At 62.5% G+C, this 20,865-nt stretch overlaps 10 protein-coding genes across 10 annotated transcripts; 6 read left to right on the top strand and 4 right to left on the bottom strand.

The window, feature by feature from the left end:
* Positions 1–430: 430 nt before the first annotated feature.
* On the top strand, positions 431–2,398 carry ATG22_5 (Autophagy-related protein 22; the record flags this gene model as incomplete). The annotated part of the gene is made up of 9 exons (XM_062768236.1): positions 431–623; positions 666–686; positions 738–830; positions 868–981; positions 1,017–1,224; positions 1,261–1,833; positions 1,869–1,921; positions 1,959–2,255; positions 2,298–2,398. 9 exons carry the CDS (start codon positions 431–433, stop codon positions 2,396–2,398), a joined length of 1,653 nt encoding a protein of 550 aa, XP_062624220.1.
* A 356-nt stretch (positions 2,399–2,754) lies between these two features.
* Positions 2,755–3,627, top strand: LOC62_01G001736 (uncharacterized protein; the record flags this gene model as incomplete). Its single annotated transcript, XM_062768235.1, has 4 exons — positions 2,755–2,901; positions 2,937–3,004; positions 3,316–3,415; positions 3,454–3,627. The coding sequence occupies 4 exons, from the start codon at positions 2,755–2,757 to the stop codon at positions 3,625–3,627; spliced, it is 489 nt and encodes a 162-aa protein (XP_062624219.1).
* Positions 3,628–3,794: 167 nt separating this feature from the next.
* Positions 3,795–4,875, top strand: LOC62_01G001735 (uncharacterized protein). The gene is made up of 2 exons (XM_062768234.1): positions 3,795–3,888; positions 3,930–4,875. The coding sequence occupies exons 1-2, from the start codon at positions 3,827–3,829 to the stop codon at positions 4,195–4,197; spliced, it is 330 nt and encodes a 109-aa protein (XP_062624218.1). The 5' UTR covers positions 3,795–3,826; the 3' UTR covers positions 4,198–4,875.
* On the bottom strand, positions 4,201–5,277 carry GALE_1 (UDP-glucose 4-epimerase; the record flags this gene model as incomplete). Its single annotated transcript, XM_062768233.1, has 2 exons — positions 4,201–4,665; positions 4,723–5,277. The coding sequence occupies 2 exons, from the start codon at positions 5,275–5,277 to the stop codon at positions 4,201–4,203; spliced, it is 1,020 nt and encodes a 339-aa protein (XP_062624217.1).
* Positions 5,278–5,388: 111 nt separating this feature from the next.
* On the bottom strand, positions 5,389–8,728 carry prtT_4 (Transcriptional activator of proteases prtT; the record flags this gene model as incomplete). Its single annotated transcript, XM_062768232.1, has 15 exons — positions 5,389–5,714; positions 5,754–6,064; positions 6,103–6,240; positions 6,279–6,467; positions 6,505–6,546; positions 6,593–6,715; positions 6,757–6,916; positions 6,963–7,086; positions 7,126–7,186; positions 7,225–7,278; positions 7,316–7,500; positions 7,550–8,129; positions 8,168–8,307; positions 8,345–8,472; positions 8,687–8,728. 15 exons carry the CDS (start codon positions 8,726–8,728, stop codon positions 5,529–5,531), a joined length of 2,463 nt encoding a protein of 820 aa, XP_062624216.1. The 3' UTR covers positions 5,389–5,528.
* A 403-nt stretch (positions 8,729–9,131) lies between these two features.
* pol12 (DNA polymerase alpha subunit B) lies at positions 9,132–11,532 on the top strand (the record flags this gene model as incomplete). The annotated part of the gene is made up of 8 exons (XM_062768231.1): positions 9,132–9,167; positions 9,202–9,467; positions 9,573–9,827; positions 9,877–10,426; positions 10,464–10,658; positions 10,694–10,922; positions 10,963–11,306; positions 11,344–11,532. The coding sequence occupies 8 exons, from the start codon at positions 9,132–9,134 to the stop codon at positions 11,530–11,532; spliced, it is 2,064 nt and encodes a 687-aa protein (XP_062624215.1).
* A 477-nt stretch (positions 11,533–12,009) lies between these two features.
* On the top strand, positions 12,010–13,390 carry Grhpr (Glyoxylate reductase/hydroxypyruvate reductase). Its single transcript, XM_062768230.1, has 3 exons — positions 12,010–12,051; positions 12,151–12,386; positions 12,500–13,390. Exons 1-3 carry the CDS (start codon positions 12,032–12,034, stop codon positions 13,282–13,284), a joined length of 1,041 nt encoding a protein of 346 aa, XP_062624214.1. The 5' UTR covers positions 12,010–12,031; the 3' UTR covers positions 13,285–13,390.
* A 30-nt stretch (positions 13,391–13,420) lies between these two features.
* LOC62_01G001730 (uncharacterized protein) lies at positions 13,421–17,606 on the bottom strand (the record flags this gene model as incomplete). The annotated part of the gene is made up of 4 exons (XM_062768229.1): positions 13,421–14,043; positions 14,091–15,560; positions 16,265–16,954; positions 17,081–17,606. 4 exons carry the CDS (start codon positions 17,604–17,606, stop codon positions 13,502–13,504), a joined length of 3,228 nt encoding a protein of 1,075 aa, XP_062624213.1. The 3' UTR covers positions 13,421–13,501.
* Positions 17,607–18,010: 404 nt separating this feature from the next.
* On the top strand, positions 18,011–20,096 carry SPAC9.07c (putative GTP-binding protein). Its single transcript, XM_062768228.1, has 6 exons — positions 18,011–18,169; positions 18,222–18,274; positions 18,319–18,341; positions 18,421–18,548; positions 18,975–19,542; positions 19,590–20,096. Exons 1-6 carry the CDS (start codon positions 18,152–18,154, stop codon positions 19,904–19,906), a joined length of 1,107 nt encoding a protein of 368 aa, XP_062624212.1. The 5' UTR covers positions 18,011–18,151; the 3' UTR covers positions 19,907–20,096.
* A 28-nt stretch (positions 20,097–20,124) lies between these two features.
* Positions 20,125–20,538, bottom strand: LOC62_01G001728 (uncharacterized protein). Its single transcript, XM_062768227.1, has 3 exons — positions 20,454–20,538; positions 20,247–20,415; positions 20,125–20,201 (listed from the first exon to the last, which is right to left on the bottom strand). The coding sequence occupies exons 1-3, from the start codon at positions 20,521–20,523 to the stop codon at positions 20,195–20,197; spliced, it is 246 nt and encodes an 81-aa protein (XP_062624211.1). The 5' UTR covers positions 20,524–20,538; the 3' UTR covers positions 20,125–20,194.
* Between the last annotated feature and the right edge of the window lie 327 nt (positions 20,539–20,865).

The raw sequence follows: 20,865 nt of genomic DNA, 5'->3' as shown, positions 1-20,865 counted from the left end.
CGCCTCGACGATTCTGCTGACCGCCGGGCACGCCATGCCTCGTCTTGCCCGCCTAGATGGGCCCCCCCACCTCGCTTCCCTCGTCTCGGGACACAGCTCCCCGTGGCGGCTCGCTTCTGGTGCCCATCGCGGACCGACTGGGGCGCCAGACGGCCCGATAACGGCGAGGGCGACCGAGTGGCCTGGGCAATGCCGCGTGCCAGCTCGGCGCCGTTGCGGGGTACCTCTCGGGAACGGTGTGGAGAGAAGGAGTTCACTCAACTCGGAACACTTGTCGTTACTCATTTCTGAACACATTGGCCAAGCAAAAGATCGCCGGTTTAACGGCCTTTGCTGTACGATCGCAAAGAGGTGGACAGTACTAAAGCGACCAGTTCGCGGGGCAGCTGGGGACTCCAACCACCTCACGACAACGCAATCGGGCAACATCATGGCGGGCAACGACAAGGACCTTGAAATCACCCACGTCGAGTCGATAGTTGACAATGACGCCGACAAGGCGATCCGCACGGTCGGACACGACACGGCCGGTCTCGCCATTATCGAGCAGCAGACCGTCATCCCGCTCACGGGTGACCGTATTCCGACGAGCAAGTGGGAGTATTTGACTTTCCTTATCTTTTGTGCGTGAATGCGCGGGTGGTGCCATTTGCTGACATTACTAGACTTCCAGATCAATGGGTCGCGTAAGTGGAATAACAAGCCAAGACATGAGGGACATGCACTGATGATCGCAGCCGTGGGCAGCCAGGGCGGCAGTCTCCGCATGAAGCTCATGACCATGGCCTTCCCCGATGGCTTCCTCCACTGGGGTGGCAGGAGGATGCCGAGTAAGTGTATGTAAAGTTTCATCACTCACACCACCAGTCAACTCGTACCTGCTCGACATCAACGGCATCATCTTCGCCGTCAACCTCGTCATGATGCTCGTCATGGGTGCGTGTGCCGACTACGGTACCTGGCGTCCCATGATCCTCATGGGTGAGTGTAGTCTGTGTGAACGCAACTCACCCTAGGCGGAACTGCCTTGGCCACGATCGCCACCTTTGCGCTCATCGGCATCACCCAGCCACACCTGTGGCAGGTTGCCAACGGCCTCGTCGTGGTCGGCTCGCTCGGTTACAACCTCTCAGTCACCTTCTACCAGGCGACGTTCCCCTCCCTCGCTCGCAACCTGCCAGAGGTCCTCAAGTCGGAGCAGGAGGTGTTGCTGGGAACCAAGACGTAAGGGCCACCACCCCAAACCCACGCTGACGCCAGGCCGGAGGAACATGACTTCCTGGATCAGTACGAGCGGTCCAAGCTGTACAACTTGTCCAACATCACCGGCTCGGCGCTCGTCGTCATCTTCTACGCTGTCGCCATCGGCATCTCATGGGGCGTGACCAAGAACAGCACGGCCGACGACGTTGTGATCAAGGCGTACCAGGTCCTCCTCGGATACTTTGGCGCCCTCATCCTCCTCTGCTGCGTCCCCTTCTTCCTGGTCCAGCGCTTCCGCCCCGGCCAAGAACTTCCCGAAGGCCAGAAGCTCTGGCAGGTCGGCCCGACCCAGGTCTGGCGGGCTGTCAAGGACATTCGTCACCTCAAGCATGCGCTTCTTTACCTTATCGCGTACGCTCTCATCTCCGAGGCTGCGGGCACACAGTGGGGCATCACCTCCCTCCTCCAAGCCGAGCACATCAACTTTGACCCGGTCAAGAACTCGGCGTTCAACCTCCTCGGCGATGTCGCGGGAGGCACTGGCACGGTCATTGTTCTGCTCCTCCAGAAGCGCTTCAAGATCAAGATCCGCTCCTTCATGATCTTTGGCGGATGTGCTGCGATTGGACCGTGAGTGGTATGATTCGCCACGACTGACCAGGCAGCATCATCTGGGGCGGTCTCGGCCTCTGGACGACCAAGATTGGTTTCCACAACAGTGAGTGTGAGCCACATGCACCAACTGACCATGTCAGCTTGGGAATTTTACGTTCTCCCGTGCTGGAACCTTCTCACCGCCGCCTGGGGCTCGTATGCCATCACCATGATCTCCGAGGTGGTCCCCGCGCCAAAGGTCTACCTCTTCTTCGCTCTTTTCAACACCATCTCGCGCACTTCGGGCTTCACCGGACCGTTCATCTGCTCGGCCATCATCGCCCGCGCCAACGGCAACAGCCGCGTGGCGTACTGGTTCCTCGTCGGCCTTGGCGCCCTCGGCGTCTTCTTCGCCTGCCTTGTCAACGTCGAGCAGGCCAAGATTGACAACGCGAAATGTAAGTGCACCGCTAGTGGCTAGTGGCAGTGTTGACCCGCAGTCCTGGAGCGCGAGGCCAAGGAGCTTTACTCGGACCGCCAGCGTGCCGAGCAGGCGCAACGCGTCGAGCTGGAGACTGTTGCTGTGATTGAGAAGAGCTAAGGAGGGGTTGGGGCTGCAAGGAGCGTGAGGGGTCTGGGGCACAGGGAGGAGACGAGACCAGTGCAAGGAAGTGCACACCGATGTGAAAGGGATGAAATTATCAAGTAGTGGGGATGTCAATGTTTGTCTGCAGCGCATCATTCCAGACGAGCTCGGGTTTGCATCAGCAGCTGGGGGTGCCACCATCACCAAAGTTGCCACTAGCTTCACACCAACCACCTACATGACACGACTGGGACAGAAGAGCTGCGCGCCTCAATGACGTGACCAGAAGCACTACTGATGCAGGTGTGATATGCTCCGAGGCTACTTTAGACATCGCCAGTGGCGACGAAACCTGGCTTCATCCACTCATCATGTCGAAAGCACCGCCGCCCCACGAAGTCGGCACGGACTCCGACCCCACCACATCCACGCCGCTACTTGATGAGGCTGAGGTCCCCCCGCGGCTTAGACTCCTCAACCCCTGGGCGAGCTGGACAAAGGACAACTCCAAGCCTAAGGTAACGAGGCTCTACCGCCCTGGCGCTGATTTCAGCTCGTGCTCCTCCTCTTCGGTACCTATGTCCTCGTCATCTGGAGCGCGGGTAAGGCCGACGAGGGCAAGTACGCCCTCGCTGCGCTCTGGTTTATCATTGGCGGCGCTCTCGTCGGCGGCGGGCTTTACGCGCCGATTCCGTCTGACCGCAGCGTACCTATCCAGAGCAGTAATGTATAAGGATTACCGGGGAGGGAAGTGGTTGCTCCTGAGCTGTAGTCGCAGGTGGTGCCATCACTGGCTAGGGCGGAATGTACCATGATACATATGACCGAGACTACTTCACGCAGCGCGAGTGGCGACCAACTTGGCTTCTTCACCCACTCATCATGTCTAAATCAGCACTGAGGCCCGAAGTCAGCACCGAAGCTGACCCCAGCGCGTCCACCCCGCTGCTGGTCAGCGACCCCGAGGTCCCGCCTCCGCGCCACCCCCTCAACCCGTTCGCCACGTGGACAAAGCACAACGCCAAGGCCAAGGTATCGCTCTCTCTCTCTCGCTGCACGACTAACACCAGGCCATTCTACTCATAGGCGGCAACTTTGTGTGCTTCTGGGGCGCGGTGCAGGTCGACTTGGGGCAGTATCTCTTCGCCGCGATCGGCTTGGTTCTTGGCGGTCTCCTCGTCGGCGCCGGTCTGTACGCCCGCATCCCCTTGAACCACGTTACCCCCGAGGAGAACGAAGCATAGGGGTCTTGTTCTACATAGATAGGAAAGTGGACGTGTTTGCCCCTCGACCGTGCGGTGCTGCTAGTGGCGTGTCGCCGCGTCTTGGCACGTGACCTCTCCCCGCGCGGCCGCCATGCTGTGTTATTGCCTCCCCTCGCCGTCTCGAGCTCGTCTCGTACATCTCACCAGTCAACAAACTGCTTCGTCCGCTCCACCCACCATGCCCAAGCGCACGCAGGACCCCGAGATCGCCGTGGCCGTGGAGGCGGAGGTCGGTGATCGGTGAGTCTCAGTGGCGGCCAGCACGGCTGAGGCCGCATCAGCTCGTGGATCCCCGAGGCGTACCTCCCCAACGCTTCAGCGTTCACCGACGACATCAACCCGTTCAGTACCTGGACATGGGGCAACTACGAGCGCAAGGTCTTCCTCATCGGCGTCTGCGCGGCCCTGTTCGTGTGGGGCGGGATCAAGGCCGGCGAGGGCGTGTTCCTCTTGGCCGGCCTGCTCTTCATCCTCGGCGCGGCCCTCGCCAGCGTTGGGCTGTACGTCTTCTTCCCCTCGGACAGGGTGACCCTACCACACGATGCATAGATTCTAGCCGTCATGCTTCCACCCTAGCACGCGCTCTGCCTTGTCGCTCATCCAGACCGCGCGGCGCGGGTTGGAGGCCCAGTACGCCTCGTCAATGCGAATGCCAGGCCAGTACCGGCGCAGCAGATCGACCGTGCCCGGCCTCTCCCCGACCGCGTCGCCAACCTTGCGCCTCTCCACCTCCTCCAACCCTCCCTCCCACGCAATCTCAGGCGCGACGATATGGAAGATCTCGTGCCCGGTGAACGCGCCAGGCGGCGCCGTGAGGGCACACTCGGCGGCGCGCGCACACGCGTCATACGACACCCAGGAGAAGACATCACGCGCCGTGATCAGCGGCCAGGCCGTCTCGTAGCTCTCCGTCACGAAGTGGTACCGCAGTGTCGCGATCCGCGTCCACGGGCACAGGAACGCGACCGAGTCGGCTTGGATCTCGGCTTCGTGCTTGCTGAGCCCGTACGGGTCCATCTGGCGCGGGCGTCAGCGTGCTTCCTGGACCTAAACTGCGACGGCCATGGCACTCACCGGTCGCCTCGTCGTTCCCTCGCTCATCGGGAACCCGTCAAACGTGTTCCGTCCGGGAATGGTGTAGCTCACGCCCTGCGCGTTCATACTACTAGCCTGCACGATGTTACGCACGCCGCGCTCCGCGGCGGTCCGGACGACATTGTAGCTCCCGACGACGTTGTTCGCGTGCCATGTGCGCGCGTCGAGCGTCTTGCCGGCGGGAAGCCACGCAATGGCCGAGATGTGCACGACCGCGTCGAACGCCGTGGGCCGGTGCTCGGCGTTCGAGGTGTGCGACATTGCAAAGTCGTAGGCCGGTGGTGGGGCGTTCGCTGAAGGAGTGGGTCCGGGGTAGTCGAAGAGCTTGTCGACGTCCTCGGGCTTGGTGAGGTCGGCTTGGATGAACGGGATGCCGGGCGGCAGCGTGCCTTCCTTGGGCGGGACAATGTCGGTCGCGACAAGGTTGAAGCCCTTTGCGTGCAGGTGCTGCAGCGTGCGCGAGCCGACGAGGCCGCATGCTCCAGTCAGCAGTGTCAGCTGGGGCTTGGCGTGGGTGGGGGTGTCGGTGGTCATGGTGACGGGTGATGTCGACATTGTCCATGGTCACTGGCCACCTTTTGTACTCATCCGCAGCAGTGATATCGGCGGCGTGCATGCCGCCGGCGGCCGCGACACGCACTCGGATCTACCAAGCCACTAATGCATGCCCATGCCCAGTATCTTGGCGGATACACGTCATGCATGGACAGGAAAACAAAACCTATCGCCCCGCGGTCCGATATGTCGGCACCGGGGCCGCCACCCCAATCTCGGCAATGTCGCCATTACCAGATCATCCTGCCTCCACTTGCCAGGTCCTGGTTGAGCTGCGTGCCCGGCTGGCCACTCTGGATGCCAATGTTCATTGAACCGTCCGAGTCGAGAGCCGGGTACGGGAACCACGAGTCGAGGTTGTACACTGGCTCGATGGCGCCGCCAGGCGTGGCGGTCAGTTGGGGCATTTCAAAGTTCTGTGTAGGTCAGTGAGGAGGTCAAAGCCAAGCACCCACAGTTGCGAGATCCGGCACTGTGCTGAATAACTGCTCGGCGTAGAAGAAGTCGAGAGGGAACCCTTCGGGGGGAGTGAATGCCGTGACAGAGTCGCCAGCGGTGGACGGAGCGTTGCTCGCGAGTTCCTTCACACGGCCTTTTCCAGGACCACCACCGGGCGACCGCAGGGCCTCTGATGCCGCGACCCCACCTTGTTGAGCAGAACCCGAGGCGGGCGATGTCGATCGCTTGGACGCGGGGGGCAGGATGTGCTTGCGTCGCGCGCGCTGGATCAGGTCGCGGATCTGCTGAGCAAACTGATAGCCAGGGACTGGGCGGGTTAGCAGTACTTCCAGCAAAGCGACCCACCAGCAGCCAAGAGATCGGTTACGGCCTCCAGGTCATCGGCGATCTGGGCAAGGTCGCCAACAGCCTCAGGCATCAGAGACGCAAGGCGGATCATGAGGCGGGCCGCGAAGGCGACACCGACGTGGGTGTAGTGGTTGGCTGGGGCGTTAGGTCAAGTGCGGGAGCCAGGGACCTACCCTTCGTGAAGTTTGCCTTGTAGCCGACGCTGCGGAGAGGCATGCTGACAAGGGTCTCCGCGCAGTGCAAGGCATGCTTCAGCTGGTCGACTCTGCGCTCCGAGAGGAGAGACAGGTCACGGCGTGATCGTACTCCGTGGAGAATGCGACAGTTGGTGTGCAGCACCGCATGGGAGTACTGGGTCAACACTGTTGTGGTCAGTGGCCGGACTTAGTAGCGACGTACGGCTTTCACGCATAAAGGTCGTTTTCTCAACACCGATTTTTGCTGAGAAGTCAGCTTGTGGTTCACGGTGATCTCGAAGCCAACTCACTGAAATGCTCATCCCAATGCTTGAACCACGTTACAAAGCTATCATTGGCCTCCTGGATTCTGTCGTCGATGTCGGGAATCCGTGTCGCACTTGGCCAGATGGAGAATGGCTGGTGCATCGGAACTGAATGGGTCAGATGCGTCCGTCAAGAACAGGTGACCCACTTCGCAGTGTGAGCAGTTCACACGTGGAGACGAGCCGCACATCCGACTGGATCGAGAGGGGGTGCTCGAGGAACCAGCGGCAGTGCTTGATTGTGTCTTCGGCGGCGAACAAGGCTGGTCTGCCCAGGTTGAACGCCATTTCAAACTCTGTCTTGTACAGCTGGTGAACGTCAGTGGTGCAAGTATGCGTTGTCGACACCACTTACCGAGAGCCAGCACCTTGCACCAACCACGAGCGGGCGCTCCTCCTGAAGCTCGGAAGCAGGCTTGCCGCCGCCCATCCCGCACTGGGCGAGGTAAGGAAGGCAGCGATAGAGTCCCATGTCCATGCTTTCAGAGTTAGCCGCTGAAACTCGCTTTCCAACTCACCCCATGCGGACGGCGTGACCTCCAGGACGCCAGCTGGTATCGCCCCAGGATGCAAGCAAGACTGGTAAGGTTAGCGAATACCAGACAATGAAACCTCACTCATCCCCTGGAGCACCTCGATCTGTGCCACAGGCGTGAAGAGTGTGTTCATACCTGAATGGGTCAGCTTCGAACCATGCGGGCTACCCACCGATCGACTCGGCATGTCCCTTCAGCTTCTTCTGCAGATCGCTGGGGGGCTTGCCCGAGTCACGAATCTTGCAGCCAATGCCAATCATTGCACTGAGGAGGAATGGCGATCGACGGCGGACACTGTCCCAGGTGTCATAGTCCTCCTGCAGGATAGGGACGTAGACGAGACCGCCTTCCATGAACCTGGGGGCGTGAGTAGGTAGGGACTGGGTAGAGGGCCCGGTACACCTACGTTTGGAACAACTCGCGGCCCTCGTCTTCCGTCACAATGCCCTTCTCGACCGGGTCGGGGAACGGATGGATGTAGTCAGGTCGCTGGAGGTGCATGACCTTGGCGTGTGCTGACCCAGCGTCGCCAGACAACCTTGCGCGTTTGCGACTGCGCTCATCCCCCTCGACGGTGTAGTCGAAGAGGTGCGTCCGGCTCTTGGCCAAGCTCTGGCGCTTGACCTCTTCGGGTGTGAGGTCGCTGTCCTTCTCGTAGTGGCCATCGGCCTTGAGACGCGCAGCCTCAGCTAAGGAGAGCATGTTGTTGAAGATGACAGCCGAGGGCTCGAGCGGCTCGTCTTCGTCCTCGTCGGAAGGCACACCGGAATTGTCCTCGGCTTGTGAGGGCGGACGGTGGACGCCAGAGCGGGAAGACGGGCGGCCGTCAGCTGACCACTCTCCACGGAGAGGCGAGGGGTTGTAACCCTGCGTCGGAGGAGGATGGGAGGATGTGGCAGCCGGCTGGAAGGAGCTCGACGAGTGCCTTCCTTCGTAGACGTTCAAGATGGGTTGCGGGACGGGGTAGGGGTCGTCGCGGCGGCGGTCTGAATGGGTCAGCCAAGTTGCTGGAAGCTCTACCCACCTCTTGAAATCGGTTCGTGCGACCCATGGCGCGATCCACTATGCTCCTGCTGGTGCTGCAGACTCGCCCGTTGGAGCGAGATGAGCTCGGAGAGGGAAGACTGCACGACGCTCATCTGCTCCTCGACGACCTTGAGCCGGCTGGGCGGGTCAGCAAGCTGAAGGTAAAGCGACTAACTCCTCCACTTTGGATGCCTTGGACTTGCGCGGGCCGTCAAATGTGCACTGGTGACCCGACTGCCTGCAGCGGTTGCACGGGGGGTTCTCCTTTCCGATACACTTCATCTTCATGCGGTGGCAAAAGTCCTGCGGGGGTGAGCTGGCGGTCTAGCAACACCAGGAAACTCACGCATGCTCCTGTATCATCGCGATTGCAAAGATAAAGCGTCAACAATCATCCCATCTCCATGTTCCGGCCTCCGGCGCCGACGTCTCAGAGTGGAGCAATAAACCGCTTTGCCGCTTTGCGAGCCAGTTGCCAACGCAACGTCGACCGAGGTGCCGGGAGAAAGTTACTCACGGTTACTCTGCTTCCTCGAGTCGTCATCGCCATCACGATCATCTTGCGGCGAAGATGTCTTGTCGTCGTCGTCCATGGCTGTTGCAGCGAGTAGAGAGTTGAGGAGAGAGAGTCCAAAGTGCACGCGAGTTGATTGCTGCTTGCATCTCGCCCCGGTCCGAGTAGGGCCGGAAGATTTGAAGATGTGACACGTGGTCACAACGTGCATTCCATGTGCTAAAGTGGGTGACATAAATTACACACGCCCTAGTTGACGCGACTAACTGGGTGCAATGAAACGCGCGACGCGCTTTCGAGACGCGACAGGAAAGCACAAAAACAGTCAACTCGCATTGTTCTTGTTCCATCCTCGACATCGACGACAACGACGACAGCGACAGCGAGCTCGACGACATGGCAACACCAGAGGCTGCATCCCAGCAGCAACTAGCATCTCTCTTCAAAGATGCAGTGCAAGAGCACCCAGACGTCATGGCAGAGTGTAAGTCGCGTCCAAAGCGCCGACCGAGACCCAGCTCACACTTCCAGGCCTGTCCATCCTCCGTGTCTTTGGCCTGAGTGCCCAGGACCTGTGGTTCAAGTACGAGGCCTTCCTCCTTTCCCGCCCCGCAGGGCTGCGCGCCAAGCTGTCCAAGTTCAACATTGACGTTGCGCGCGAGCTGCGCAAGGAGATCCAGCGCGAGAGCCAGGCCAAGGCTGCTGCGGCGCAGGCCACGCCCATCGCCGAGAAGTCGGCCGGTGTGAGGCGCAAGGCGGCGAGCGGGATGGACGGGTTGCCCTTGTGAGTAGTGTGCAGGAGGTGGTGGAACGACGCCGAGGCGACCGACGCGTCGTCAACTACCACCCGACCTTCCTCGGCGGGAGCAGCCCCAGCTGACACCCGCAGTGATCTCCACTCGACGCCCGTGAGGCCAAAGACATCTGCCACCTCGCGCCTTTCCAACGTCGGCACCAACGCCAACCTCCCCTCGCCTGGTGGGTTCGCGACGCCGTCGCGCTCGCTCCTCATCCCCAACCCCACTACGAGCAGCTACCGCGCCGGTGCTGGCCCGAGCCGCCTCACCGCGCCGGCCGTCACGCCAGTCGGCAAGTCGGGCAGCGCTCCTTCCTCGCCCGTCAGCGGCGGCGAAGGACCTAGTCTGTGAGTGGCTGTCGAGACGTCTTTGTAAAGCATCCACTCACACCTCCAGCCTGACCGCCCAGCCTCCCCAGCCGTTCGCGCACCGCGCCAACCCCCACTCGCTCGTCGAAACCCTCAACGGCCAGCTGTCGGCCAGCACTGGGGTTCCAGAGCACACCACCCGCGCCCGCGTCAAGCTCTCTGCCACCGAGGACCCAAAAGACTGGGACTACCGCTACATGTTTGAAAAGATTAGCGCGCGGTCCGAGGCGCTCGACGAGCAGATTGACCAGTATGCCGAGAACATGATCCAGGACTACGGCCTCACCGACTTTGGCGACCCGAGCCTGGTGTCCGACGACGTCATCTACACTGTTGGCCGTATCCTGTCCCCGCCGACAGACAATAACAAGGCGACGGCCGCGAGCTTGTACCTCCAGCCCAGCCGCATGATTGGTGGCGGCAAGCTCGTCCAGCTGACCTTTGCCCCGCCAGGCGTGCTCAAGGTGCGCGGTGGTGCGCCGGGTGTGCGCGGCTTCGGCGTCTACCCTGGCGCGATTGTCTGCGTCAAGGGCAAGAACGGCGGTGGTGACGCGTTTGTGGTCGAGGAGGTGCTCATGGTGGGTGGAACATGCTGTTGGTTTTCTAACCCACCAGCCCGCCGCACTGCAGCCCCTGCAATCGCTGAAGTCTGAGCTGGTTGAGTTCCAGCAGAGCGACCGGTTGGGCGGCCTGCCCATCTCCGTTCACGTCGCTGCTGGCCCGTACACGCTCGAAGACAACCTCGACTACGAGCCCCTCGACGCATTGGTAGACGTGGCGTGCGACGAGAGACCTGATGTTGTGATTCTGGTACGTACTCCCGCCCCCAACACGTCTGACTCCAGCTCGGCCCCTTCGTCGACGCGTCCCACCCGCACATTCTCAACGGCAAGATCACGTCCTCGCCCACAGAAATCTTCCGCGAGCAGATTGCGTCGCGCATTGCACGCATCAACGAGGTGTCGCCTGCCACGATCGTCATTCTCATCCCCAGCGTCAAGGACCTCATCAGCAGGCATGTGGCGTACCCGCAGGCGATGCTGGAGCGCGAGGGCTTAGGTCTGAGCAAGGCAGGTTCACCTCCCACAAGCTACCTGCTAACCTCTGCAGAAAGTCAAGCTCCTCCCCAACCCCTGCACCTTCTCGATCAACGAGATTTCTATCGCGCTCGCGTCCACCGACGTGCTGTTCCATCTCCGCCGAGAGGAGGTGTTCCAGCGCGCCGAGGAAGCCGACCCCGATCCGAGCGTGCCAGCCGGCGGCAACCCGCAGGGCGACGCGATCGCCAACGCTGTCCGGCATGTACTTGGCCAGCGACACTTCTACCCCCTGTTCCCGGCGCCAGAGAACGTTTCGCACGAAGTCAACCTCGACGTGACGCACTGGAACCTGCTGCGGCTGCCCGAGTCGGCGCCAGATGTGCTCATCCTGCCCAGCAAGCTGAAGCACTTCTCAAAGGTGGGTGATGGGTGCCTCATCAGCGCTAACCCGCCAGGTGATCGACTCGTCGCTTGTGGTCAACCCCGGACACTTGTCCAAGCCCCACGCCGGCGGCACATTTGCCAAGCTGACGATCCACCCTACGCCACCGGAGGTGCTGGGCGACGGCGACGTGGAGATGGATGGCGGTGTGGCCGAGCACAGCGTGTGGGAGCGTGCACGGAGCGAGGTGTGGCGTGTGTAGTGTGCGGCGCGGCGCGGCGGTAGCGGGGGTGTGTCCGCTCGGCCAATCAATCCTGTAGACGAGCGAGCTTTGCATTGTATTGTACACGCGGTGGACGAAGACACGGTTCGAGAGTCAACACGGTTCGCGGCTGCGCTTGCCGGCGCTATCTCGACACGACACGAGCAAAGGCACAAGACCCAAGGCTTCGACGACTTTCACGTGGCGCGGCAGGACGGAAGGCCGGTCCGAAGCTGCCGTACCCTGGAACAATTGCCGTCGAGTGCCGGGGGCGGCTGGGGAGGAGCAACGCGAGGAGGAGCATGCAGGACGAGGGGATATGGGTATAGCGCGCGCGCACTGTGGGCGGGTCGACGGCCGTGCTCGCTCGCCAGCGCGCCAGTACCATCCCGGCCGGCCCGGGACAGCGCCGCGGCCCTCAGGCCTCTTTAAATACGGCGGCGTAGGTCGCTCCTCTGCTTCTCCCCCACTGTCTCCCCCAACAACAAAATCCACAACAATGGCACCCAAGATTCTCATGTAAGTGGGCGTGTGCGCGGTGGTGCCAACACCGGGCATGTGCGCTGTCCGCGCCAGCCTCGCGCTCGCTCCGCTCGGACGCGCTGACGCCGACGACAGCACCCGCAACGTCGGCCCCGAGGCCATGGCCAAGCTCGAAGCGACCGACTTTGAGCTCATCGTCAACCCCGTCGACGGGGAGCCTACCCGCGCGTGGGTGCTCGAGAAGGTCGCCGACCCCGAGGTGATCGCCGCGTGCATCATGCACGGGCAGCCTAGCGACAAGGTTGACCGCGAGTTTCTGGACGCGGCGAGCCCCAACCTCAAGGTGGTCAGCACGTTCTCGGTCGGCTTTGGTGAGTAGTAGCGAGAGCGAGAGGCGGAGCCTCGAGCACGTAGTCATGGATGCTCCGCCCGGGCGCGATCTCGCCCTCTCTACCGCGCACGCGCTGACGCGCGCGCGCTGCAGACCACATCGACGTGCCGTACGCCAACTCGAAGGGCATCAAGATCGGGCACACGCCCGGCGTCCTCTCCAACGCGGTGGCGGACACGACCGTCATGCTCGTGCTCATGACGATGCGCCGCGTGGAAGAGGGCATCCGCCTGATCAAGGACAACGAGTGGCCCAACCTGCCGTGGGCGCCGTTCGTCATGTGCGGGCCTGCGATCGGGCACCCGAACCTCACCATCGGCTTCCTGGGCTTTGGCCGCATTAGCGAGTGTGTCGTCGAGCGCCTGCTCTCGTTCACCAGCAAAACCGCGCCCCCGACCATCCTGTACTCCAACTCGCGTGCGCGCGACAACCAGGCCGCGATCGACGCCGAGTTCTCGAGCAGGTTCGGGGTCAAGGTCGCGCGTGCGGACAAGGACGACGTGGCGGCCAAGAGCGACATTGTGATTGTTCTCTGCTCGCAGAGCCCTGCAACCATCTACCTCGTCAACGCCGACTTCCTCAAGAAGATGAAGAAGACGGCCGTGCTCGTCAACGCCGCGCGCGGGCCGATTGTCAACTCCGAGGACCTCGCCGCTGCCCTCGACGCCGGAGAGATCTTCGGCGCCGGCCTGGATGTCATCACGGGCGAGCCCAAGGTGTACGCCGACCATCCCCTGGTCAAGCACCCCAAGTGTGTCGTCATCCCCCACATGGGCTCGGCAGACTACGACACGCGCAATGCCATGGCCGATCTGTGTGTCAGCAACGCGATTGCTGGTGCCACCGGCCAGCCGCTCATCGCCGAGGTCAAGGTCTAGGCGTCCACGAGCGCAGCGAGTGGGCGGGCGCGCGCTACGGCGGGCGAGGCGCGGTGTAGAGTCGAAACACTCAGTACATTAATAGGAATACGCATTGTTGTGATCACGGCGGCGGCGGCCAGGTGCCAATTACATCCGACTAAGTGTACAAGCTACGCGCTGCATTCTCGGCCCTCGGCCCTCGGCCCTTGGCCAGCCCTCGCGCTGCGCACTCGGGTTACATCTGAATCGGGAACGTCGCCGCGGCCGACAGATCCGGGTACAAGAAGCTCAGGTCCCAGTTCATAATGTCAAAGTCGAAGAGCGCCGTGCCGGGCGCGCCAGAGGGGTCGCCGCCGTTGGCGACCGCGTCGGCCGGCGCGGGGTTGAGGTTGCCCATCGGCTTGGCGTGGGTGAACAGGAAGCGCGGGGACGCGCCGAGCGTGCGGAGCGTCTGCTCGGCCTCGTCGAGGCGGCTGACCTCGATTAGGGGCGGGTTGGCCTGCGGGTACTGCGTGAGCACGTAGCGCACTGCGCGGCGGAAACACAGCTGCGCCGTAGACAGCAGGTGGACCGCGTACGCCGGCAGGTGGGTCGGCTCGAGCCCGCCGGGCCCGAGCATGACGTCGAGCATGCTCCGCATCGTCTGCCCGAACCCGTTGAGGCAGCGCAGCACGGCCTCGCGCGCGTCGCGCAGCGGCGAGGGGATCCAGAAGGTGAGCGAGCCCATTCGTAGGCAGAGGGCAAACTCGATGCATTTGGCGTCGTTGCACAGTGAGGCTGGAGAGTGGGTCAGCTGGAGCTCACAGTGCCGCGACCCTACTCACGCGGCTGGCCGTTGCGGATAAACGCATCCGCCTGGTCGAACGACCCGCGACTGCGGTCAAACAGGTCGTTGATCAGGGGAAGCGGGTACTCGTCGTCGCGGTGCTCGAGCGAGCAAAGCAGCACCGCGACGGGGCGGAAGATCTCGACGACGCGCGCCTCGGCCCGCAAGTGGCGATTACACGCCTCGACGCTATCGCGGGCCAGTGGCGGGAGACGCGGGGCGACGAGCGCTGGCGGGATCGTCTGGCCGTACATGAGCGACAGGAGTGCAAAGCGGTTCACGACCGCCGCCCAAAGCTGCAGGCGCCAGAGTGTCTCGTTCCACGTCTCGTGGTTGAGGTCGGCGCCGCGCCGCAGCGCCGCCTCGGCGACGCTCTCGAGGCCGAGGTTCTGGCCCATGGAGTACGCGAGCGAGATGAGGCGGTAGGGCGAGGGTGGGCGCGGCGCGCGCGTTCTCTTGCTGTCGTGCTTTTCTTCGTCGTCTGGGCGTTCGGGGGCCAGGCTGAGGATCAGCAGCGCGAGCACAACGTCGACGCTCGCGTTGCCCGACATGGCCATCAGCAAGCACTCTGCCGTGAGTCCCGCGAGGCCTGGCGAGTGGGCGCTCGGCACGTGGTGCAGCGCGGCTGTGACCACGAACCCGTGTGCCGGGACGGGCGTCGACACAGCCAAGAACGGAGGCAGCGGCAGCAGAGCGCTTATCTTGGCCTTGAACCCGTGCCAGGCCAGCTCGACCGTCGACGGCGATATCACCCCACGGTCCACGGGGTTGGGGTACGCTCTCGTCGCGGACACGGAGAAGATGGTCTCGTCGAGCGGGATGAGCAGCGACGACGTGGCGAGTCTGAACGGCCCTTCGCGGGGGAGGTCGACGAACGGTTCGTCGCCGAGGCGGCCGTTCGGCGGCGGGCGGCGATACGCGTCGTCGGAGGGGGCGCCGCCGTTCGCGCCGCCGTAGTTGCTGCTGGTGCTGCCAGTGCCGCCGGCCTTGACCCTCGCCTCGAGCTCGGCGAGCGCAGCCTCTGTGCGGGCTACGCGCCGCTCGGCGTCGGCGACTCGGCCCCGCAGCTCGTCGACCTCGGAAGGGCTTGGATGCGCATGTGCGTGCAGGGGCGAGGTGGCTACTGGCGGCGGCACTGCTGCTGGGCGCGACGAGGGCCCAGCCGCGGCCGAGGGAGACGCCCACGACACGCTGCTGCTGCTTGAGCGGTGCTGGACCGGGTGGGGCGCCGACGAAGGGCTCGGCAGCTGGCTGTGCGTGGTGTGCGTGTGCGAGCTGCTCATGCCCACGGCGGCCTGCTCTACCACGGCGGCGGCGACGCCGGACAGCGAGCACGGCTTGCCGCGCCGCCGGCACAGGCTGCACCCGTCTGGCGTGACGTCCTCGCACCGCGTCTTGGACGAGACGCAGGCCGCACATGCGCGGAACAGCTTCTGGCGCTTGGCGGCTGGGGGTACCGCCTTGAACACTGGGTCAGCGTGTGTGCGTGCATGCCAGCAATGCTGTCGCTGCTCACGTCGTCAGTGTGCCATGATGGTCTTGCCATTGTTGCTGCTGGCCCGCTCGCTGCTTGATGTAGAGTGATGGTGTGACGGTGTGGATGATGTAGCAAAGTCAAAGTGGGGGCAGCGGGGCGGGGCGACTTGAAAGTGGGCGGCACGGCGGCGCGCAATCGTCAAGCCAGACGCCGGCCCGGGCACGAGTCGCCGAACGACAGTTGCGACAACGCCAAGGCAACTTTGCACCAACATGGACTGGATGCATGACATGGACAGTGTGTATTAAACAGTGAGAGGGAGGGCCCAGAGAGGGTGGGCCACTGGAAGATGATGCGTAGAGGCGTGGGATAGTCACAACAGGGAGGGAGGGAGGCTGCCCGCGGGTGGCTTGACGTCGGGAACATTGATTTCTACTAAAGTGTGCGTGCGTGCTTGTTTGCAAAGGTCGTGGAGACGTGGGACTGGGATGGGACGAGCGGCAATGGATGGGAGGGTCGCAATGGGTCGAGGTCGCTCGCTCGCTCGCAATAGCACACAGGCTACGGCGTTTGCAGCAAGCCTCGTCCATGAGCCCATGATGATGATGGTGAGACATTGCGTCGGCGGCGGCGGCGGCGGCGGCGTGTATTCTAGTCGGCGGCGCCGCCGTACTATGGCCTGGCAACGAGCCAACCAAGCTCATTGACAAAGCGCTCACGGAGCGGCTGAAGAGCAATGCGGAACCCCTCAATGTACGGGTTCGGCTCGACTGGTGCACTTGGCAACGACATTGGCGTCGACCATGACGAGAAGACCGGCGCGGCGGCGGCGGGCGTTGACAGCGTCTCTGCGGCCAGCGCGTTGATGCCGTCGGCCCAGTTCTGCACCGTCGACTGCGGGAACATGCCACCGCGCTGATTGACCTCGTCGCTGAGCGCCGAGACCCAGTCCGACCACGCCGACAGGACGCTGTTGGCGAGGTCGAGGAACTCCTTGGCGTTGGGCGGCGGGCCAGCCGGCACGATTGCCAGAATCTGCACAATCGTCGTCGTGAGCGCGTGCAGCAGGTGGTAGATTGTCTGCGGCTCGGTCGGCGTCGATGTCGAGTTGCTCGTTGTGAAGAATTTCAGGTACGTGCTCGCGCTCTTGGTCCATGCTTGCACGTGCTCGTCGACCCTGTTCCATCGTCGGGTCGCCACGTATCCGGACTGTTGCTCCCACGAGCCGGCGGCCTTGCCAATTTTAGCAACGATGCGCTCGAGGGTCTCGAGGACGTTGGAAAGGGGTGGCGTCGGCATGCTGCGCAGCACGCGGGGTGCGAGGGCCGGGTTCTCCTGCAGGAGCTCGAGGAGGATCGGCAGGTGTGATGTGGGCGGCATGGATGCTGGCGGGGGTGTTAGCAGGTGCGCGGCACATAATGGGAGGGTGCGATGATGGCCAGATGGGCAGCGCAAGCTTGTCGCACCGTCACAACATGGCAAAGTCATCACCGAGGATCCCTCACACTCACCAAGCAAGAGCCCGACGTCGGGCCTGTCCTCCTGCACAGTCTCCTGTGCCTCCTTGCGAATACGCTTGACCTTTGCGAGCCTCCGCTCCGACCTGTCCTCAATCTCGTCGTCGTCGTCGACATGGCGGCGGCGTAATGTTAGCCGAGGGGACCCGAGCGGGCTTGGCGAGCTCGAGGGCGAGGGCGAGAGGGACGACGTGCGGCGTGTGCGCTTCTGTGCCGTCGAGTGGTGGTGGTGATGCTGATGGTGTTGATGTGGTGATGGGGAAGGCGGGGCCGACGCCGAGCCGCTGATGCGCGCGGGCACGAGGCGCGTGTTGACGGGGAACGGCTTGAGCGGTGACCCGCTCGACGATGGGCCGGGCGACCCAAACCCGCTGCCGCTTGCGCTTGCGCCACCGAAGCCAGGTGATCTCGCCGCCACCAAGTGTGCTGGCTGGCCGAAGCCGAAGCCGAGCGGGCTCATGGTTGCCGGCGCGCCAAAGCCGATCATGTTTGGCGGGTGCTGGGTGAGCGGGTGGGCCATGATGGTGGTGGTGGGTGTTTGGTGGTGGGTTGAAGAGGATTACGAGTTGCCTCGTTTGGTAAGACTAATGGTTGGGGGATGGGTGAGAGGGGTTGTGGGTCGTTGTTGGGCGGGTTTGGCGAGTTCGTCGTGCGTGTGCGCGCCTCTGGGGCTGTCCGCTGCTCGACTAGGTGATGGTACAAGGCAAAAGCGAAGAGAAACGTCGAGTTGAAGGTGATTAAAGTAGTTGTTGAAGTTGATTGAAAGGATTGCGAGTTGCTCGCAGCTCGCAGCTTGGCGCGGGAGGGCAGGAGGGTGAATTGATAACGCCACGTGGCAAATGTAATGACGTGGTATTAATTCTCACCCGCAAAACCACCAACGCCGAGCCACATCTCACTCTTTCACCTTCGAGACTTCTTCAACAGCATCTTCTACATCTCGCCTACAGCTCGACTCGGCCTAGAATCGACACCGAGAGACGCAAAACGAAACGCACCTGGGACAGCGTGATCCAGAGGAACCTATAACAGCGAAAGACCAATCCAAAAGGCTAAGCAGCAACAATGACGACGGCGCAAAAGGTGCGTCGAGACGCGGTCGTGTGCCCAAGCCTCATAGCTCACACCGCCACAGATCAAGGATATCGAGGATGAGATGGCCAAGACGCAGAAGAACAAGGCGACAGAGTGAGCTGACCAAACCTCGCAAACGCAGCTCGCTAATCCCCCAGGTACCATCTTGGACAGCTCAAGGGTGAGTAGGCGACGACGGAGCTCGCAGAGACGCCGCTCAGCCCGCTTTCATGTCAACGGTGCCGTGCTCACACCCACAGCCAAGCTCGCCAAGCTCCGCCGTGAACTCATCAACCCGCCTGGAGGTGGAGGTGGTGGTCCGGGTATCGGTTTCGACGTGGCCAGGACAGGTGTAGCCAGTGTAGGATTCGTGGGATTCCCCTCGGTGGTGAGTGCAGGGTACGGAGCGGTGGTGGTGGGTGGGTGCGACGTTGGGGCAGCGGAGCAGGTGGTGGGTGGGTGCGACTTGGGGGCAGCGGAGCAGGTGGAGGGGTGGGTGCAAACCTCGGGGAGGAGGAGCGGTGGAGGGGTGGGTGGTGGCATACTTCTTGATCGCTTCGCGATCATAGGGGTGGGTGGGCGGGCGACATCTCGCTCGCGCCAGCAGGGTGGGTGGGTGGGAGACTTGCCTTGCGAGCCTGCTCGAGGGTGGGTGGGTGGGCGAACGTCTTTGCTCGCGCAACTGGGATGGAAGGCGGGGAGTCGAGAGGACGAAGCGAGGGAAGAAGGAAAAGATCAGGTGCAAGGACAACATGAGGAGCGAAGCGAGACGCACCTTGGGCGTGATCACTCGAACTAGTCCTAACACACGCAGGGAAAATCCACCCTCATGTCCAAGCTCACGGGCACCCACTCCGAGGCCGCCTCGTACGAGTTCACGACCCTCACGACCGTCCCCGGCACAATGATGTACAACGGCGCGCGTCTCCAGATCCTCGACTTGCCCGGTATCATCCAGGGCGCCAAGGACGGCAAGGGTCGTGGTAAGCAGGTCATTGCCGTCGCGCGTACCTGCAACCTCATCTACATTGTGCTCGACGTGCTCAAGCCGCTGAACGACTTGGCCATCCTGCAAAACGAACTCGAGGGCTTTGGTATTCGCCTCAACAAGAAGCCGCCCAACATTATCGTCAAGAAGAAGGAGACGGGTGGTATCGCCATCACCAACACGGTGCCCCTCACCAAGATTGACGCCCAGGAGATCAAGGCCGTGCTCTCCGAGTACCGCATGACCTCGTGCTCGGTCACCATCCACGAGCCCGACTGCACGATCGAGGACTTTATCGACGTGGTTGAGGGCAACCGCATGTACGTGCCGTGCATCTACGTTCTCAACAAGATCGACGCCATCTCTATCGAGGAGCTGGATCTGTTGTACAAGAGTGAGTGGGACGTGACAGAACTCTAGTATCAACCCCTAACACCCCAGTCCCCAACTCGGTCCCCATCTCGTCGGCCACCTGGCTCAACATTGACGAGCTCCTCGAGGAGACGTGGAACCGTCTCGAGCTGGTGCGCGTGTACACCAAGCCCAAGGGTCGTGCGCCCGACTTCACCATGCCCGTCGTGCTGCGCCGCGGACGGTCGAACGTCGGCAACTTCTGTGACGCTATCCACAAGGAGATCAAGAAGCAGTTCAAGTACGCCATGGTGTACGGCAAGTCAGCCAAGCACGCGGCTGGCCAAAAGGTGGGACTGGACCACATCCTCGAGGACGAGGACATCATCACGCTGTTCAAGCGCTAGTGTGGGTGCGGTAGGTCGGCAGCAGCATTATTGTACCATCGCGCACTGGCATTGGCATGTAGATTAGATTGGCGTGGAGGTGAAGCGGAGAGGGCGGCGTCAGCCGCCCGGTGCGACGACGAGGAGCAGTGTAGGGGAGACATGTGTGCAGAACGGTAGCTCGCAGCTATGGCATGGCAACTGAACTGCTCGACTGACTGACTCTTCATCGTCCATGGCATGGATACATTCCGGCAGGATACAACGACCGGCTTCATTAGTCTCTTCACCAAGGCTGCATCACGCCTCTCAAATACTGGGCCGTCAGTGCTGTCACCCACACACCCACCGCACGACTCACCCCTTCTCACCACAAGTGATGCAGCAGCACTCGATGTTACACGGGCGGGGGCACGAGAAGCCGAAGCCCAGGATCTTGATAGCGCACGGGTTACAGCACGACACTCCGCATCCGCCGCGGAGACGCAGCGTCTCCTCGGTCGTCTTGTCAGGCGGCGGGTTGGCGGCGTCTGGGGGTCAGCGTTGTGGGCGAGAGGCTACAACGTACCCATCATGCGGGACGGCGCGGGCTGCTGGTCGATTGTGGGCTGCTGTGGGGGGTATGTTGTCGCGGGCATGATGTCGTGTTTGGGGGGTTCGTGCTGGGGAGTGAGGGGCATGCACCACGCGCTGCCTATATATCTCCAGGACAGCTTGTGTGCGCCCGCCGTTCGCCACGCTCAACATCAGGACAGAGAGTCAGTCGGCAAACTCGTCGGGGTGGAGCCGCCCGCCACCACCACCACCTTTGCGTCACGATGACGTCGGGGCATGCGGCTGGGTGTCACTTGCCCCTTGCCTCGGGTTTGCGCACAATCTCGGGATATGCTCCACGCCATGTGATGCATGCCGGCGGCGGCGCGCAGCAGGAACATGTCGTTGTCGTGCGTGGTTACGAGCATGGCGAGCGGGGCAAGAAG

The sequence above is a fragment of the Vanrija pseudolonga genome, chromosome 1 (genome assembly GCF_020906515.1).
Source record: "Vanrija pseudolonga chromosome 1, complete sequence".
NCBI classification, from domain to species: domain Eukaryota; kingdom Fungi; phylum Basidiomycota; class Tremellomycetes; order Trichosporonales; family Trichosporonaceae; genus Vanrija; species Vanrija pseudolonga.
This window is presented reverse-complemented; position numbering and strand designations above follow the sequence as displayed.